At 39.5% G+C, this 19,527-nt stretch overlaps 2 gene segments (V, D, J or C); one reads left to right on the top strand and one right to left on the bottom strand.

Annotated features, from left to right (window-relative positions):
* The window catches only part of LOC132990871 (Ig kappa-b4 chain C region-like), a 637,710-nt gene that overhangs the window by 193,260 nt on the left and 424,923 nt on the right, over positions 1-19,527 (bottom strand).
* Positions 14,049-14,508, top strand: LOC132991528 (Ig kappa-b4 chain C region-like). The segment is given in 1 exon segment: positions 14,049-14,508. A coding segment is annotated over 1 exon segment (255 nt).

The raw sequence follows: 19,527 nt of genomic DNA, 5'->3' as shown, positions 1-19,527 counted from the left end.
GACACAGCGTGATACGGACTGAATGAAAGAATGAGGAAATGAAACAACGTTTCTGGCTCTGAAAGAGGGAGGAGACCTGGAGAAACTCTGGGTTCATTGAAGAAAACCTGCTCCCGACCAGGTTAGGTTCACAGACTCAGTTACCATAGTAACTGACTCAGAGGTAAAGTTACCTCTCCCTCTGAAACGGGCTGGAGTTACCCCTCTTTCTCGGGTTTGAGTGACCTCCTCTTCTGAAACGGAATACCCAGAGTTTCCCTCATTTCAGGGTTAACTGACTCAGAGTTTACACAAAACCTTCTTTCAGAAACGGGCCCAAGGTCTGTAAGTGACTGCCTCAGAGTCGAACAATGTTTATCAGCAGTCACAGGGGATAATACAATCACTCTTAAATCTCGTAACCTCTTGCCACAACCACTGCAAACCACGGCCGTACATTTTCTGGGAGCTCTTTGCCACAATTTGGGCAATACATCATGAATTTTAAATCTCCACTTACTTCGTTGACATTTCTCTGCCTGGCTCCAAAGGCGTATGAAGCATTTACTTCCTGTTAAAAAGACGGACATTGCGTTCGTCCAATCAGCGACGATCCTTGTCAACTCCAGGTACCTACCTTTTCCGTTAAAGTTAAAGTCATTGTGTTTTCTTATTTGTCGTTGTGTTTTTTGATTTGTTGTTGTGTTTTGTAATTTGTTGTTGTGTTTTGTGATTTTTCTTGTTGTGTTTTCTTATTTGTCGTTGTGTTTTTTGATTTGTTGTTGTGTTTTGTAATTTGTTGTTGTGTTTTTTGATTTGTTGTTGTGTTTTGTAATTTGTTGTTGTGTTTTGTAATTTGTGGTTGTGTTTTTTGATTTGTTGTTGTGTTTTCTTATTTGTTGTTGTGTTTTGCACTTCAGGGCCACTGTAAAAAACAACTATATACAATGATTAAAAACACAATAATTCATACATTAATAAAACTTTAATTAAAACACACAAATACCCCCTGGATTAGGGAATGAAAAGTCCATTCAATTGGAAGTGAGACAGGTATTTCCCTGGTCTGGGGAATGGAAAATGTGTTCACCCAGAAGTGGGACATCTTTTCAAATTAATGATTAAAAACACATAAAAAAAAACTATATACAATGATTAAAAACACATGAATTAATACATTAAATTTAATTAAAACACACAAATACATATTAAAAAGAAGGGCTGAGAAGGGAGGGGATTGTCCCCGGATCAGGGAGTTAAATTGGTATTGACCCAAAAGTGGGACATTTTTGTCACTGGTCCAGGGAATGACAAATGTGTTCACCCAGAAGTGAAATTCTTTTTAAAATTCATAAATAATCTAATTAAAAACAAGTTCATTAAAACACACAACAACTATATACAATGATTAAAAAGACAACAATAACAACAAGTTCATAAAAAACACTCAAAAACTATATACAATGATTAATAAAACATGAATAAAAACAAGTTCAGTTCAGTTCAGCTGAGCTTTAGAATTGGACTAGTTCATTAAAACACACAATTACGTATTAAAAACACACAACTATACACAACACATGAATAAAAACAAGTTCATTGGAATAAACAACTCCATACAAATTTAAATCAATTAATAGATTTAAAAAATAATTACAGAAAGGCAGGAGAGGAAGTAGCTCCTAAATTGTTTTTTCCAAAGATCTTGTTCAGTGCTACTTTAATAGCAACTGAAGACATCACTCTTTTGAACAAACTGGCACCCACCTTTTGGCTCACCCTTTAGGCAGGGTGAGTAAGTGCATCTTTTGATGAAAAAACCATCAGGAGCTTTTACAGGGACAGTTGAGGAGAGGAGAGTTTTTCTTTATCTAGCTCTTCCTCTTGTTCCCTGCATGCTCCATGTCTAGTGAGGGAGAGTGAGGGAATGAAAAATGTGTTTACCCAGAAGTGTGACATTTTTCAGCTGGTGATGAACTGTCTGGTGTAGCACTGTCCCCACCATTTCACAAAGCTTATCTGCACCCTGAAGCCTGTGGGAGTCTGCTGCCTGAATTTGTGGTTCTTCGGCCTCTGCAGGTTCCCAGCTCAAGGTTCTCAACGTCCTCCTCACTCCGCTCCGCTTACAGAGATCAACAGAACTAACTCATCACACACTCCCGGTCTTCAACTCCACAGCCAGAGGCCGTCTTCCACACACTTCTATCCGCTCTAGGAGCTCTCAAAGGTGGACAAACTCATCACACACTCCTGCTCTCAGCCAGTGCCTGCAGAGACTGTCGTTTGTAGGATGGAGAATGAATACAGACACACAGACTCCTTCACAGACTTTCACATGTGTATGACCACTTACCTCCTCTGTAAACATTATGCCGGTAAATATCCAGTGTTTGGCGGCCGATGATGATTCTCGTTTGTGTACCTACGAGCACGTATGACGAGCACGCGAGGGAGAGCGAGCAACAGGTTACTGGTGCAGTTCACCTAACGGCCATGCGGTGTCGCTACAAACGCAGTATTTTTGAAAGTTATATATAGCCCTTTTAAGCTCTCCTAAAATAAAATCAGTGTATATGTTTTCTGATCACACAAACATAGTCAGCTAGTGTTTACATTTACCTTCACAATAGTACTGGATATGATATTTGTGTTTAGGGCATGAATTTACACACCCTGCAAACTTTCCCCAAACATATGTCCCTGTTTTAGATGGACTGGATTAGTCCGTCTTAAATGTAAGATGTAGTCGTACATGATAATTCTTCTTCATTGAAGCTTGTGATATCTGTTATCATTGTAAAACACTGGGCTCGACTGGTATTTGACTGTTTGTGTCTTCTCTTTTTGAGATTTGAGGTTTAGACCAGAAGGAGGAGATGAACTGATTCCTTATATTATAATGATGATTATTAAAGGCTTTATGTGTAGAATATTGATCTAAACTATTGTTTTAAAACATGAAAGATGCTCCCCACTTACAGAGCAAAGAATGCCTCTGTGCCTAAGTTGAATTTGAACTTAGTGCACTGCTCTAAACAATATGTAGACAGTTAAGCTAATATTGAATACAGATAAATCCTGGATGAAGTCAATCTTCTTACTGATACTACAGTCCTTGATATTAGTGCATGCTGACAGGTCACATCTGATTGCAGGTTAAACATTCTGTTTAAATATCTCTGCACAGCCCTGCTTTAGGATGACAGATGTTTTTCTATCAAGAGACCAGCTCTGTAGACATTTAAGCTAATACAGAATACAAATTAAATTAAGCCTCTGACGCCTTCTCAGGATTGGTTCATTGGGCAACTCCACTACCGTTACGCTCACGTACGCAGCGCTCTGAATCTGATGTACCCAGTTGGGGGACGATGATTGAAAATGGAGCAAGACGGAAACACTGAGACCGCAGTTTCTGCATTTGACAGAATTTTTAATGTGGCGAATCGAGCCAGACAGGAGCTGTTGCAGAGTAACAATGACATCCTTGTTCCTACAAGACACTTGTTCCAACGTGCCCGACATCGAATGTCAGGTAAACTATAACGGCGTAGTAACGGTAACTCTACCGCTGCTAGAGCTAGCCGTAAGCTACTACTACAGTATTGTTAGCTAGAGTAATGTCACTAACAGCAAACAGGTAGTGCAACGTTATTAACATTATATAGCTAAGACGCTCGCTGAAAATCAGCTTATATTTAGAATAGACTAGATAACTGGACTTTGTTTGGCTCTTGTTCCACGAATATTAACATAAACATTAACGTCAAATATGTAGACAGCGTTATGAAAGCAAACAACATGGCCCGTATTCTGATTGCTAGTAATAATTTAAAGTAATAAAGCCCTATTTTTTTTCAGTATCAATTGGAAGGAGGGAAAACCCAGTTTGGAATGTGACTCCTTTTCTGTTCCCTGGTCCAAATTACACCCGGATCCCCACAGTAAAACAATGAGAGGAGTTTGCTCAGATTGGTTTTGGTAAGTTTAGGACGTCTGAGGGGGTGAAACCATTGAAACAAGCCTTACCTAACCAAAATGAGACAATGAATATAAAGTAATTATATGTAATTTATAAATTATATTTACGAAACATGTTCACATTAGATTGACATTGTACAGACTTAAACAGCAAATAATGTGTGCTGAATGATACATCTTTTTGTATTTCTCAAATTTCTTTCATTTTAGGGAGACCAATACGTGAGACAGGGAAAAACCAACGCTCTCAACTTAAACTGAACTGGAGCTTGGCAGAGTTTAATCAGTTTGTCCATCAGAGCTACCCCCAAATAAGCTTAAATCTGGTTGGGTTTGAGTTGGCCAGAGCTGATAAAGGCAAGAGGCTGACAAAGGTCCAAGTCCATTCTGTCAAAGAATTAAAGGAGGTTACTGGAAGAAGTAGACTATACATCCTCCCACTTGCTGAAGTGTTACAGGTATGCAGTTCCTCATACAGTAACTTTGGTCAATGATAAAAAAATGTTTAACTTGGATCACATGAGTTGATTGTTTGTGAACTTTCACAATATATCACAGGAAACAACATTAGGTATGCATCTCGCACCTCCTGAGCCTGCACCAGCAGCATGCTTTGAAAGTGAGCCTGTGCCAGCACCACTTTTTGAAACAAGCACAGCTGAGGTAATGAAGAACACACCTCTTGCCTTCATTACCATTAGTTTTTGGTAAAAGTTTTGTATTTTTTCTGTAATGGGTTACTGTCATACACTTTTCTATTCTAATTATGTTGTATCTCTCGCTTATACTGATTGCTTTTCAGACATTGCAAGAATGGCGGGCTCTACGGCTTCAACAAGACGCAGAATTTAATGAATCATTGTTGGCAGACAGACGAATAGTAGGCTACTTTCATGCTGGATTGTCATTGGAAAAAAACATTTGTATTGTATTAATTAGATGAAAACATATTTTCTTTTATCTCAAACAGGAAATGAGACGTCAGGGACTGGAGTCACAGGAACAGAGACGGTGAAAGGTAAATTCTATTAGTTATGTAATGAAATATGATTTCAATTACTCTTTCACAGTCTGTTGCTCTAAAAATGCATTTTAAAATTCATACAAGTGTAATTATGTGTTATAGGCAATTGAAGCAAGACAAGACAGAATGGAAGCTTTTGAAGAGCCTACTGATGGTGTGCCACTCAAATTCAAGTTTCCTAATGGATTGGAGAGGACGAGGAAGTTTGTCTTGTCTGAATCTATTCAGGTTATCACTTTACCTGTCTTAATGTTAACCTCTGAGAAGGAGTTCACCTCTGATGTTAAGTTTTGCTCTGGGTTGTGCATAGTATGATAATTCATAGATGTAAAGTCCTGTTTCTGTTCTCTGCTTTAGACATTGTTTGATTTTGTTGGGCAAGAGGAAATGGCCAGTGAGGTTTTTTGTCTTAGAGAAGCAGCATCAACCAAAGTACTGGAAAGCACACTGTCAGGATCCATTGAGCAGTACAACATCAAAGGGTTTTCGACCCTCTATGTTCAGTGGATGGTAACACCAGCTGGACAGGTGATTAGCAATGTCATTTCAAACATTTTCATTTGTACTAGTTTTTAAAAATTACAGTTTTAATGTATATTGTGTATCTGTATTTGTGTGTATTTTTGCCTCCAATTCAGATAATAGATGCATGTGACCTGAGCAATGCTTGCCCTGCCATAGACCAACAGAGCCCTTCACCTGCTCCTTCTCCTCCTCCTCCTCCTCCTCCTCCTCCTCTTCCTTCTCCTCCTCACCAGTCTCCTGGAACGCTGAGATACATCACATCCTTGGAGCAGAGGGATTCCCTGGTCCAGTCTGCAGCACATTATTTTGTTGATGGGTGGATGCACGTGGCATTGAGACAGTGAGCAGTTTATCCATCAGGGCAAAACTGAGGGGTGTGAAAGGGTAAACTTGTTCATATAACAATGATTTGTAATGTTCTAATTTATGTGGGTTTTTTTTTCAGGTTTGAGGAAGGTTTCAAAACTCTGGGTTTCCTTGATGAGCTTAGGGCTCACCCTGGAATCTTTGAGAACCTGTTCACCAGTGCACCGAAACCACTGGAGGCCAAAGACTTGTCTACTTTGTTTGAAGTTGATTTCTCAGTCCCTGGAAGTAACAGACGACCCCTGGAAAAACAGACCATCTGTTTCTGGAGAGACTGGTTAATCGATATTGAGGGTACGATATTTCAATTGCATGTGTGTTTTTGGCTGAACCACTGAGCCAGCCCTGGGAATTTGGTTAGGTTGATCTGTCAGTCATTTGTGTCTTATTGTGCAATTATAGTTTCATCAGTTTCATGTAGATGCAGTTGTACAATACTTGAAGCTTATTAGTGTGACAGGCATTTATATTTCTTTCCATGTGAGCTATAATTTCCTTTGCTCATGTCTTTGTAGAAGGAGAATGCAGCCCCTTGACGCTGGAAATGGTGCTGGAGTTTGCCTCTGGAGCTTCAGCAGTGCCTCCCCTGGGCTTCCCACAGCATCCTGAATTTCTCCACGATGAAGACACTGAAATCTTTCCAGAGGCAAACACATGCGCCATCGTGCTCAGACTGCCCATTCACAAACAATATGAGAAATTCAAAAGCTGTATGACAGAAGGAATTCTGCAGGCTCCAGGTTTCGGCATTGCATAATGTAACCAGGGTCCTAGATAAACACTCTCTAAAATCTCAGCATTGTTTCAAAACAACCTCCCAAAACCTGAGCATTTTCTGAAAAACTGCAGTATGTCAGCATTTCCTAAATAATTTTTTCTCAGCCTCTGTAGCAAATAAAAATGTATTAAAATCAATGAAAAGCTTACTTGACTTTAACTGTAGAGCATTACCTTTGCCCTAAAATTAATAAAGATTTTTTTTAAAATCTTTAAACTAGTGTTGTAGTCAAGACCACACTAACCGTGACAAAGACCTGCCCGAGACCAGAGAGCTCCGAGGCAAGACCAAGACATTTAGGGAACGAGACCGAGTCCAGACCAAGACAATAAAAATATCAATAAAATATCACAGAGGTTGAAAAAAATATTTAAAAAATCCATTGTTTAATTGAAGTTTGTGTCTAAATAAATCTGACAGCGACAAACAAGGTCTCTGCCATTTGTTTTCAGTGCAGCATTCTGTGGACCAAAGGTTGTAGTCAGTTCAGGATTTAAAGTACAAGTTCATTACATTCTAGGGCAAAGCCCTCCTCAGACTTCTGTAACGTTGCTGCAATTTTCTTCAAAATAAAACAGCTTTTTCAGTGCATTTGTGTAAAGTAATTATAACTGAACACAAGAATAATTAGTAGTTATAGTATGGTTATACTATTAAGAGAGGTTAATATTTGGGAGTCAAATATTTCAGAACTGATATGACGTTTACTGATATTTCCATGTTAAAGTACAACTCGCACCTTTTTTTTCCTCTCAAATTTGGTTATCAGTGACATGTTCCAATGTTATGCAATGGAGGCAGGACATTTTGCAGTTGTACAATAAAATTTTAATTGTATTTTTCAAGAAGAAATATGCAGTGTCTTTGATTTCTGAGGTAAAATGACAGTGTATAAAGTGGTGTACTGCAAGAAGTAGTCTTATTATTGGTCATTAGACAAAATATTACATTACTTAACTATGATCATATAGAGGATACTTTAAATAAAAAAATGAGCGGATTCCTCACCTGCCTTTAATATTTATTGAAACAATATTAGAATAGTAAAACATTGTCAGTGAACATTTACTATACAATGTCTAAATGCAGGAGTATTTTCAGTGTGGTAATACCACTTTTGCTTCTGTACAGGAGCAGAATACTTCTTCCATCATAAGGTATGGTATATGGTAATTTATACAACAGTTAGTTCTGACCAAGCAATATGATTGGATCAGAGGCATTACATGAGTGACGATATAGGACACAACATCACTGGGACTTTTCACAACATGTATCACTCCACCTCAGCCAGGAGCTTTGAATACTTTGAATTGACACTTACAGCTGACAGTTTTTATCTATTCATCATCTCAAACAACAGACTCTAAATTCAATGGTTTCATGATGAAATCCATTTCTTATGAGAGGCTGTGGCTCAGTTGGTAGAGTCGTCGCCTCTCAACCGGAAGTGAGGTGGATTCTGGGTTCTTCCACAACAACAGCTGGGAAATGGTCATCGTCATCAAGACTGGGGAAAGTGCCAATCCCATGGTGTGCCAAAAGGGCCTCCAAACTTTGTTCACTGTAACGGTCCTCACCAAACACATTGTTGATGGCTGTGCTGTCCATCTCCATATTGGCCAGCATTCCTGCAATCCAGATTTGGACAGGTGTTCTGTTGTTTTCTGTGCGCAGACTGTGGTAATTCCAGGCATTTCTGAAGTTCTGAAGTCTTTTCTGAATTTCTGGCAGAAAGACAATTTGCATTGCCATTTTGTGGAGTTCATCCTCAGGATCAAGAAGCTCAGAATTCTCAAGAGAGTAAAATGTGTCATAGAAAGATTGTAGAACATGCAGAAAAACATCTCTCCAAAGACGTTCTATTCTTTGGTTATGGACAGACTCGCCTGTGATGTGACTCCTCCTCTCCACACCTTGAACAAGGTTCATGAACAGTGCAACTTGTGAATTCTCACCTCCATAGTCTGATCTAACTCTGGAAGGAAGGCCATACATGCAGGTTGCTTTTACAAACTGTGTCAGTACAGTGGAGGCACGATTATTTGTGTTGCAATTCAAGTATGTGATCAGTCGAGAGTGTCCATCAATGGCTCCATGGATCACCAAACCCCACCTTGTGATAAACATAAAGGAGAAAGGTACATTTGATTATCAATCTAACAGATTGGTGGAGTTGTTTTTATACCTCTAGATTATAGTACATTGAAACTACATTTCGCCAAGTAGAAATATATTTGTAACGTGTAAAATGGTTTTACAGATATGTCAAAATGTAATTTTGACATGTTGAAATGTAATTTCCACTAGTGAAAACTAAATTGCTACTTGTCAGCCAGACTGTTTTAATGTTAAAAGGGCCAACGCACGTACTGCTGCAACTCTGTAATTCACTGTAACATCATCTAAACCCCCAGACACACCAATCTTTTTTACCTTTTGGGGCCATCTCCTAAAAACTTCTACATGTCTCCACCTCTCCGCTCTCGTCCTGATACACCAATCGGATGTCCTTATATGGAGAGATGGGGATGTGGTAGTATGCTGCCGATTTAGAATGATTCTGATTCACTCACATACGCCTGGTGGTGAGAACAAAATATGCTGGTACGCACGTGTCATGAATCTGACGGTGATTTTGCGTATGCACTTATTTAATGCGCAGAGTAAGAACATTTCTACACACATATTAGTGAATGAGGCCCAATGAGAGGGAGGGAGACAGTGGGACAGACAGAAGTCTTAGAAAAACCCTAAATGTTGCATAATATGAGCATAAAGCTCTTAAGACTAACAAATGGAGTCGATTTGCCCTGTACAACATCAGGAAGATCAGACCTTACCTGTCAGAACATGCTACACAGCTCCTGGTACAGGATCTTGTGATATCACACATCGACTATTGCAACTCTCTACTGGCAGGTCTTCCTACATGCACTATCAAACCCCTGCAGATGAAACAAAATGCAGCAGCACGACTGGTCTTCAACCTTCCTAAAAGAGCACATGTCACTCTGCTGTTCATCTCCTTACACTGGCTCCCAGTTACTGCTCGCATCAAATTTAAAACTCTGCTGCTCGCTTACAAAACAGACACAAAAACGGCTCCTCCTTACTTTAACTCTCTCATCCAGGTCTACACTCCCTCCCCCCAACTACGCTCTGCCAATGAAAGGCGTCTGATCCAACCTTCACAACAGGGTCCTAAGACGCTAAATAGACTCTTCTCCTCTGTCGCCCCCTGGTGGTGGAATTAACTTCCAAACTCCATTCGATCTGCAGAGTCCCTCTGCACCTTTCAGAAAAAGCAAAAGACCCAGCACTTTATAAGTACCTATGACCTGATGACGATGGTTTAGATATTGTTGTTGATGATGATCATCTCGGACAACTGTGTGTGAGATTGAAAGGTTTCCATGGTGATATGAATTCAAAGGGACTGCTGTAATTTAATTCTGGGGAATTTAGTTGGATTTAACCTCTGAAACTCCCGATCTGTGTCCAAAGAAAATCAGCACATCACAACATATCTAACAGTTATGTGAGAATGTAGCTTGCTTCTCATCGTTTTAAATCAACACTAACAATAAACTACACAAACCATATTTGTGTAAGCGGACTTCAGGGTTGTAAACAGCATCCAGCAGTCTGTGTTGTCGCTCGTTTTCCTCTTTTGATCGACAAAGTTGCTCCTCATATTCTGCTATCGTTCTTTCAAACAGATCAAATATCTCTTCAGCAGCAGCAGTCAGTCTCTGGTTGACGAAAGATCTCAGTGTTTTAGCTGTTTAGACATTTTCACACATACACACACAGGTTTGTACAATTTAATGATGTCGACATTTTAAACTGATGGGAAACCAGCTGTCTTCTCACTTAGCTGCTTTATGTCAGAATGTCCTCATCCCGCCCATTCTGCTGATCCCTTTAAAAACATATTTCTTATAGTCTGTCTGTCAGTCTGCCTCTGTGTGTGTCTGTGATTGGCAGAGAATCATACCTACAGTTCAGCTGAAAGGCTTGGAGAGGGTACAAGACTCCAGCAGCACGTGTCGTACGAAGATCAATTTGATGAAGTCCAAGGCAAATTTCCCACTGGGACAATACAGTTCATCTTGTCTATCTTATCTTGTCTTATCTTATTAACTTAATATGACGCGTTTCAGCTTGTGACCTTTGATGGCCCTGCTGGAGGCTACAAGCTGAATCATGTTGGTCTTAAAAAGTTCATGAAGTTGATCTTCATCATACGAGTGTTGATTAATTCAAATGGTTGTTTAATTCAGATTTTTTATTGATCTTATTGGCTGATATTTTTTTCTCTTCTCAGCCCTGATTGGTGAAACCTTAAGTATTTTTTATTATTTTCATCTTCTTTATTAATATATTTTATAGGCTTTTTTATCATGTTGGTCTGTTATTTCTTATCTGACAATCGTGTCCATTTTTGTTTGTAAAAGTGTCTGTGAGTTCTTTTGTTTGCTGTCCTGTAATTGTAAATGTATTTTATGTTTTTTGTTCGTACATGCCTTTAGGGACTACAGATGAAATGTAGCTTTTGTGCTAATTCCGGCATATTGACTTTGATGTGATTTGCTGATTCATCTTCCCCTGTGTGTGAAGTTTCTTGTTCTAAATCCACTCTGATCCTGTATTTGATCATGCCTATAAACCCCTCTATTTCAGCCCTGCTCAGAACAGGCTGTTTCTGTGTCTGTACCTTTAAATATGTAAATGAGCTGTGTCTGACCATCATGGTGAGGAAAGAGGGGGGAGAAGTGGGCTGAAAATGTTTGATATTTAAAAGATGGTGTGTTTATTCTCTTCACAGTGTGTGAGTGTGTGTGTGTGTGTGTGTGTGTGTGTGTGTGTGTGTGTGTGTGTGTGTGTGTGTGTGCGCGCGTGCATGCGCGCGTGCGTGTGTGTGTGTGTGTGTGTGTCCTCAGTGAAGTGTGTCAGTCTCTGCAGAAACTTCCAGCTGCAGCAGTCAGTTCAGTTTCTGTTCAGACTGACTGAGGGAGGTTTTTGTACGACGCTTTTTCACTGTGTGAACACATTCTGACTGTTGATATAGTGAAAACTCTGACAGTAGTAAACTGCTGCATCTTCAGTCTGGACTCCACTGATGGTCAGAGTGAAGGCAGAGTTTGATCCACTGCCTGAAAAACGATCTGGAATCCCTGATGCTCGAGTGCTAGCAAGGTAAATGAGGAGTTTAGGAGTTCCTCCATCTTTCTGTTGGTACCAGTGCAAATAGCTACTACCATAAACATTCTGACTGGTCCTACATGAGATGGAGACGGAGGCTCCCAGAGCAGAGGTCACTGCTGCAGGCTGAGTCACTGTGACCTGTCCTCTGGACTCTGAGGATACAGAGACAAAAACAGAAAGCAGCATCAGGGTTTAGTGGGCTTCATTTCAGAGGGACGGATGTTCATAGAGGAGAGGAGTTTGATTCTCTGGACTTTACCTGTGAAGCAGCAGCAGAGGAGGAGAGTCCAGATGAGGACGCAGATCAAAGTCATGTTTTTGATGATGAGGACGAGGATTTCTGTTGTGATGAAGGACAGCTGTCAGTCATCCAGTGTTCAACTGTCAGGACTATAAACTCTCCCAGAGCACTGGAGCATGGTGCTGCTGATGCAAAGTGGCTCTCTATGGAAATGTTCTGACTGACTCCAACAGGGATCACTGTCATTACTCTGTTTATCAATCAATCAATTAATTATACAATTAATTAGAAAACTTTCAAAACAAATTTAATATGATTTCATGTTCATGCTTCTAGAAACATTTATTCTGATATAAATCACGATAATTAATAATATTCTTGAGAAAATGATTTAAAAATAATTTAAGTATATCAATGAAAGACATTCTTTAATTTGTTATAATCTTTTTAAATTCAGTTGTCTTTTGGTCTCAGAGGTCTTGCAGGCAGAGACTCATTCAGGTGTCTGTGTTTGTGTCAGAGTCAGAGAGCCGTGTGTCTCTACAGCGAGAGGTTTTTGTACGACGACTCCATCAGTTTGTATCACTGTGGTACACGTTCGGTGGAGGAACCAGACTGGATATTGGAAGTAAGTCACATATTCATCTTTTTATTCAATCAGTAAGTTATTCTGGTGTCTTTTGTCTTCATATTCAAGCCTGGAGGAAAAGAAAATACTGACCTTTAACTTTTAAATCTCTTGTTTTAGAAAGAATAAAGACAACATTTGACTTTAAAGGATTTCAGTTTAAAACAGAAACACAGACTGAATTTAAATGAAGGTAAAATGTTTGAAACCAGAGTTTTTATTTGTTGGGAAATAGATGATTTTCACTCTCATCGTAAGGTGACATGTGGAGTTGTGGTAGTTTGAGTTCAGTGTGTTAAAGTCAGAGAGCCGTGTGTCTCTACAGTGAGAGGTTTTTGTACGGCCGCTCAATGACTTTGTACCACTGTGGTGGACTTTTGGTGGAGGAACCAGACTGGATGTTGGAAGTAAGTTTCTGTATGAATATTAAACCTAATGTTAAAATACTGATTTTTATATTTGATCCACATAAATCACAATTTGACAACTTCAGAGACAGCTGCTAAATAATGTTCTATTCATGAGGTTTTTCTAACAATCGATATGGACGCCTTAATGACTGAAACAACTGAATTAAATTTATTTGTCATTAACATTTATTGAAAATGTTAAAGCAGCTGTCTCTCTGTTTATTTGTAATATTTGTCATCGTGAAACTCTAACTCTAATGAAATCGTGTTTTTATCGGTCCTGCTTTACCGTGAAGGTTCACTCAGGACAGTTTGATTTCTGTCACACTGAAACATAAACAGGTTGATATTTAACAAAGAGAAGTGTTTTAAATGTTTTCCTGAGATTCATTTTCTGACAACTCTTTAAGGTATTTATCTGATTCAGTTGTTTGAATGAACCGAACAAAACAAACATAAAGAACGGTGTTTTAAAATGCATGTAATCTCTGATCTCTTTATGCGTCTAATTTAGACATTTTTCTGATTTGAATTCACATGAAGAACATTTTAATGTGTTCAGTTGATTCTCTGTTTTAGTTTTTTTTTTTCGCCTACAAACTGTTTTAAAAATGTGTTGCAAAGTTTTTGGATTATTTTGATGGGGAATGTTTGTAATGTTTTAGATTTGATTCAGATGTAGTTTAAATATATTTCAGGTCGTTCTGTGTGATTCTCTCTCTGTGTGCTGATGTGCATGAGAGGCTTCTTAAAGGGAAGTGAAACAATGTGTGAGTGAGTGACCGGTGGAGCAGAAAGAAACATCTGACAGAAACTCCTAAAAAAAGAAAATCAACTCTCAGACATTAAAGGTGTCCTATAGGGTTGGTGTTTGATTGACAGTTGTGTGCTCCCTGTGCTCTAATCTGATTGGTGTCTCCTATAGGTGATGTGCGTCCCACCCTGACGGTGCTGCCCCCCTCCAATGAGGAGCTGGAGCAGGGGAAGGCCACACTCATGTGCCTGGCCAACAAGGGCTTCCCCTCAGGCTGGAGTCTGGCCTGGAAGGTGGACGGCAGCAGCAGCAGCAGCAGCTGGGAGGAGAGCAGGAGCGCTGCGGTGCTGGAGAAGGACGCTCTCTACAGCTGGAGCAGCACCCTGAGGCTCTCTGCAGACCAGTGGAGGAAGGTGGGCTCTGTGACCTGTGAGGCCACCCAGGGCGCCCAGGCTCGAGTCACAGAAAGTCTGAGTAGAGACCAGTGTTCCCAGTAATGCCTCACTGGGACTCTGCTGCTGGTTTTACTGTGATACTGCTCTCACTCTGCACCTCTCTCTCTCTCTTTACTTCATGTTTCTAAAGAATAAATATTAGCTTGTTGCTTCAGATGTGTGTGTATCGTTTTCTGATAATCTGTTCATTAAATCAATGAGAAATACACTTTTTGTCTTTTTTTAATTTTTTCAAAGTTGTTAAAATGACTTTTCTTTTCTTTTATCACAAACTGTCTTAAGATACTTCATCATCATGGAGCCAGTGACTACATTAAGAAATGCAGTTTCTCCATGATAACTTTACAAAGGACGAGTAAAACCACATCATGATGAGACATAAACACTGTTTTTAAACTCAGACTGAGCTCCTCAATATGTTTGATGAGTGCCATCAGTGATCACAGAACTTCAAACGATATCATTTTTCATAATTTATATAAATTCCCAAATGACAGTAAACTTGTTTTGTGCTTTAGTCTCTACAATAGTCGGTAATAATTAACAAAACCCATGATAGCCAGCATGACTGGCCGAGACCAGAGTGCTCAGAGACCGAGATAAGATCAAGACCAAGGCAGGACAAGAATGAGACAAGACCATGACAATGAATTTCACTGAAAAATCATCAACTTGTGTGCAGCTGGCGTGTCACTCACTCAGACTGTAACACCAGGAAGGTTGCAGCCGTAACTGGGGGATAAAAGTCAAACTACAAATGAATTGAAGTTAATCGTTGTTTCAAAAAGGGGCTTTTCCTTTCAACCACAATCAATTAAGGAACAGGACTAGCACACAACCATCACCATCTCCTCACCTCTGGCAGCCTGGTGGAAAACCCATAATATCACCAAGTCATCACTAGCACCATGTAGATTTTTTAATTTTATTTTTTAATTTTACCAGGTAGTCTCATTGAGGTTTTGTAATCTCTTTTTCAAGAGAGACCTGGGTACATCAGTGGCAAATAAAATAATAAAAAAGAAAGAAGTAACAGACATCAAAAACACAAAGTAGATGCATGGCCAATACGCACAAAAACATCATACAAACACATTTAAAGTCAAGTCAGGTGTCCTAAGCAGGGCTATTAACATAGACAACTCCCAATTGATTTAAATTTGTGCTCTTTCAGCATCCCTTTAAATGCCACTAGAGCAGGGATGTCAGACATACCGGATCCGGCCCGACAGCAGGTTTCATCTGGCCCGCGAGACATTTTGGGAAGGAGGAGGAAATGTATTGAAAAATATTTTGAGATTTTTTTAAAATTAAATATTTGTAATACGTATTTCCCCCGAAATACGTATATAATAATATGTATAATGAGCAACTTAAAGGTTGATATCATGATACGAAAATTAATTAAATGGGGCACTTTGAACTATCTTCTCAGCAGGGAGTATCATAAAAAAGACGAGTCGAGCGCACGAGCTGCTCCTGCATTACGCTAATCAGCAAACAGGCTGAACACCTGAGAGAGGTGACACATGTAGCGGGTGTGCCTGTCCTGCTCAAGTTCTAAACTTCACTGGATGCACATCTGTTACTGGTCGTGATATCTGCGTTGTGTTCTGGTGTTGCGTTGAAAGAAGTACTCGGACCACGATCTGCTACTAGTTTCTCATTTATTGTGAACCGTGCTGGCTGCTGCATCTGCACAAGTCAAAAAGAAATACAAAAGTCTAAGTAACATGCAGTCTCTCTCACACACGCGGGTCTCCAGTCCCCTGTTAGCAGATAAACATAAGGGAAACCCTGTAGCACTTGGAAACATGTGTCTGCTAATAAACTTCATAAAGTTCATTCACAAGTCTACATTTAAAACACAACTCTTCTGCATGTTCACCAACTTAAAGAGTAACCTCCAATTGCAAACTGCTGCATTTTACATTGTCTATAACAAGAAATAGTGCTAAACCATGAGCAGAGCAAACTATCCTTACCTTCTCTCAGTGAGCTTAGCGCGGACTGAGAGAAGCACAACACATGACGTCACGCACACTGCGACCTCTTAAAGTGACAGTACAGGTATTAACAGTTGAACTTCAGTGAGCCACAAAACACACATTAAACATGTTAAAACGAATATTTCTTCAATGTTTATCAGGATTTGGTGAAGTTTCAAATATAAAATAATAATAATAATAATTTTAACCTGGTTATACACGGAATGCAGGTTTTCAAGAGAGATCGAAGGAGCGATATTTCTTTAGTTTTATTTGGTCACAAGTTGCCAGAATTGTATCAAAGCTACGGGACTTAACAACAGGCACACCTTTGCACTGCGCGCGCATCCTGACAGTCTTCGGTTCTATGCACACTTCTTTCCAGTTTCTCCTGTCTTCGATGATGAAAAACAAAAGTTTTGGCTGATAATAACAAAGCTTCCTATGGAGTTAGCCACCAAGAGCAGCTCGTGCAAATAAAAAAACAATCATCTCTGCCATGCGTAACGGCCCAGACCGTCTCCACACATCCAGACAGAAGTGTAGGTTGCGGTCACCGGCGTTGAGCCTGATGCATCTCCCGACTAGTTTTACCTCTGGTTATTGTAAAAACAGTAAATTAAAATGAATATTAACTGATTTTTAATTACAGATGGTTCATTTTTAGGTCACCCATAGGTGAACATGTTTTGTTGGTCACCTAAAAGTTTCAGCGCGACATCACTTCTAAATGCAGTAGCCTGCTGTTGCGACTTTATCACCAGCTTTCATCAGACCGTAAAAATATAACTATTACTGAACATTTCATTCTTATCCAAATACGATATCACGCACAAGCTGCCCGAGCATACAGAGGTCCGCGGGTTTAACCGTGGAGCAGCGCTAAAATGCTTCCTCGAATTGCGCACAGAGATGGCACAGATTCATGGCGCATAAAGTCAGTGACAGAGTTAGATTACGATAGTGCGGACACGCAGAAGAACGGACTGCCAGACTCATATCAAAAGTCGTTTAACTGAGTTTACTTAGTTGAAAAACGTGCACTCCACACGGAGCTGATCAGACTGCAGTGCGCAACACTGAAGGATAAATTCAAGTCAGTTCGTTTGGAAAAATGTTATCATTTTATAATGCCTAACACTAAAATATGTGAAGATGACTTCGGTCTTTGCATCAAAGACACTCTGTGTGTTTGTGATAACTTATTCATGTGAGCAGGTTTAATCTGTAATGAACCTTAAGGAGTGCAAACTGTGCTGTGGCCTGACACACACATATCTAAAGTCTCTCTCTCTCTCTCTCTAATGCACTGATCACAGGGCAGGTAGAATAACCTGTGTCAAAGTTTCTATAACCTTGAACAGCAATATTAAAACATAAAATAATAATCACAAACAAAACATAATTATTGATGTTTTCTTCTGTAATGTGGTACATTTAAATATTTCCATGTGTCAACATGCAGTTTGCAATGACAGAGTTAACCCCTGCTCAATGTACTTTTACATTTTCTGCGTTAACATGCAGTTTTCTATACAAGTAACTTTTTTTGTCTTTTTTTCTAATCATACATTAGCCTATAAATCCATGTGTCAAGTTATAGTGATGTCTGCAAAATTAGTCCGGCCCACTTGAGGTCTCATTTGAACAAATCCGGCCCCCGACCCAATAGAACTTTGACACCCCTGCACTAGAGTGACCAGATCACTTCGCCGCAAGTCAGCCTGTAGTGCACGGCTATTGAATTAGTTTTTACTGAGAGCCAGATACCAAAAATGGATACCAAATGAGGGGCCTGAGGCTCGAAATATGGGTAATCATATTTGAAGCTTTTTGAATACCATTGGGAACAACAACATATTGGAAAGTGCATACTGTATTTTTAAATGCACAACAGCAACATTGCATTGCATCATGACACAACATAAAAAAAGTCATGTCTACATTCAAATGGCCATATAACGTGAGCAATAGTCCGAGTGAGCAATACCAGACATTTAGAAATTTAGCCATTTCATTAACAGACAAGATGGGCTTAAGTGCACTCAATCTTAGCAACAAAAAGTTTTTTGAGTCACAATCCATTATAACAATAAAGGTGCAAACTATCAAGGCAAATATTGCATCATCAGACACCTTAATAAACAGTCCGTGTGAGCCATACCACATCTATGGCTAGATTACATGCATAATATAACATTAAGTGAATATTAAGACACCTGAGTAACATTTAAATTGTAACAAACAACCTGCAAAACTTAATCCTAAATAGTAACAATACTGCTGCCTAGAACAGTCTGCTCAGCCAGCAGTTGCTAACTATGGATAGAAATCCAACAATGACAGTGCAGAGTTTTTTTTTCCAAGGAAAATCCTTCAGTATTGAAAATGCACCATTTATCAAAAATCTGTCCACACCAGTGGCCACATTAAGTGCATAATATTGCATTATTGATATAAAAGATTCAGCAGTAATATTCAAACTGGTGCAAACAACCTTCAAATATCAAAAGGTATAACTTACAACTGTTGTTTATCATGTAGCCAACATTTAATGAGAGAAATGACATTTTTTTGATTTAGCAAGAGCACTGAAGTCAGGAGTGTAGGTTGTCAGAGCAATGCGCAGACAGTGGTGCAGATGCTGGGCAGTGAGTGATGCACGGTTAGTAGTCTTAATGGCATTCATGTGTGAGAATGAGGATTCACATGTGTAAGTTGAGCCAAACATAGTGAGGATGAAAAGCGCCAGACTCCTTGAATGAGGGAATTTTTTCTTGCTCACTGCATGAGTCCAGAACTTTTGAAAACCTGTCAGCTGGAATGACTGGCGCAGGTCATCACTTGACTGAATGTCAATCAGTTCAAGTTGCAAAGATGCCTCATCCAGTGAGGTGACCAGTTCCTTTGCATTAAATGCAAACTCTCCCTCGACATCCACACAGAAAGGGTCCTTCACAAATGTCATTACTTCTGTGGGGATACTGAAATGTTCGAATCTTGAGGCAAAGTTTATTTTCAAAGCATCTATAAATCTCGTCATTGCCTCTGTGATAGGTAGGCCTGATTTACACAGTGTGGGGAAATGAAGCATTTTGCCTGGACATAGATCAGCAGAAAAAAGAGAGAGCTTTCTCTGAAAAGCATTAAGTCTCTCCACAAGCTGAATCGCTGTTTTATCCCTGCC

The sequence above is a fragment of the Labrus mixtus genome, chromosome 16 (genome assembly GCF_963584025.1).
Source record: "Labrus mixtus chromosome 16, fLabMix1.1, whole genome shotgun sequence".
In the NCBI taxonomy this organism is placed as follows: Eukaryota; Metazoa; Chordata; class Actinopteri; order Labriformes; family Labridae; genus Labrus; species Labrus mixtus.
Note: the sequence above shows the minus strand (reverse complement) of the source record. Positions and strands in the feature narration are given on the sequence as shown.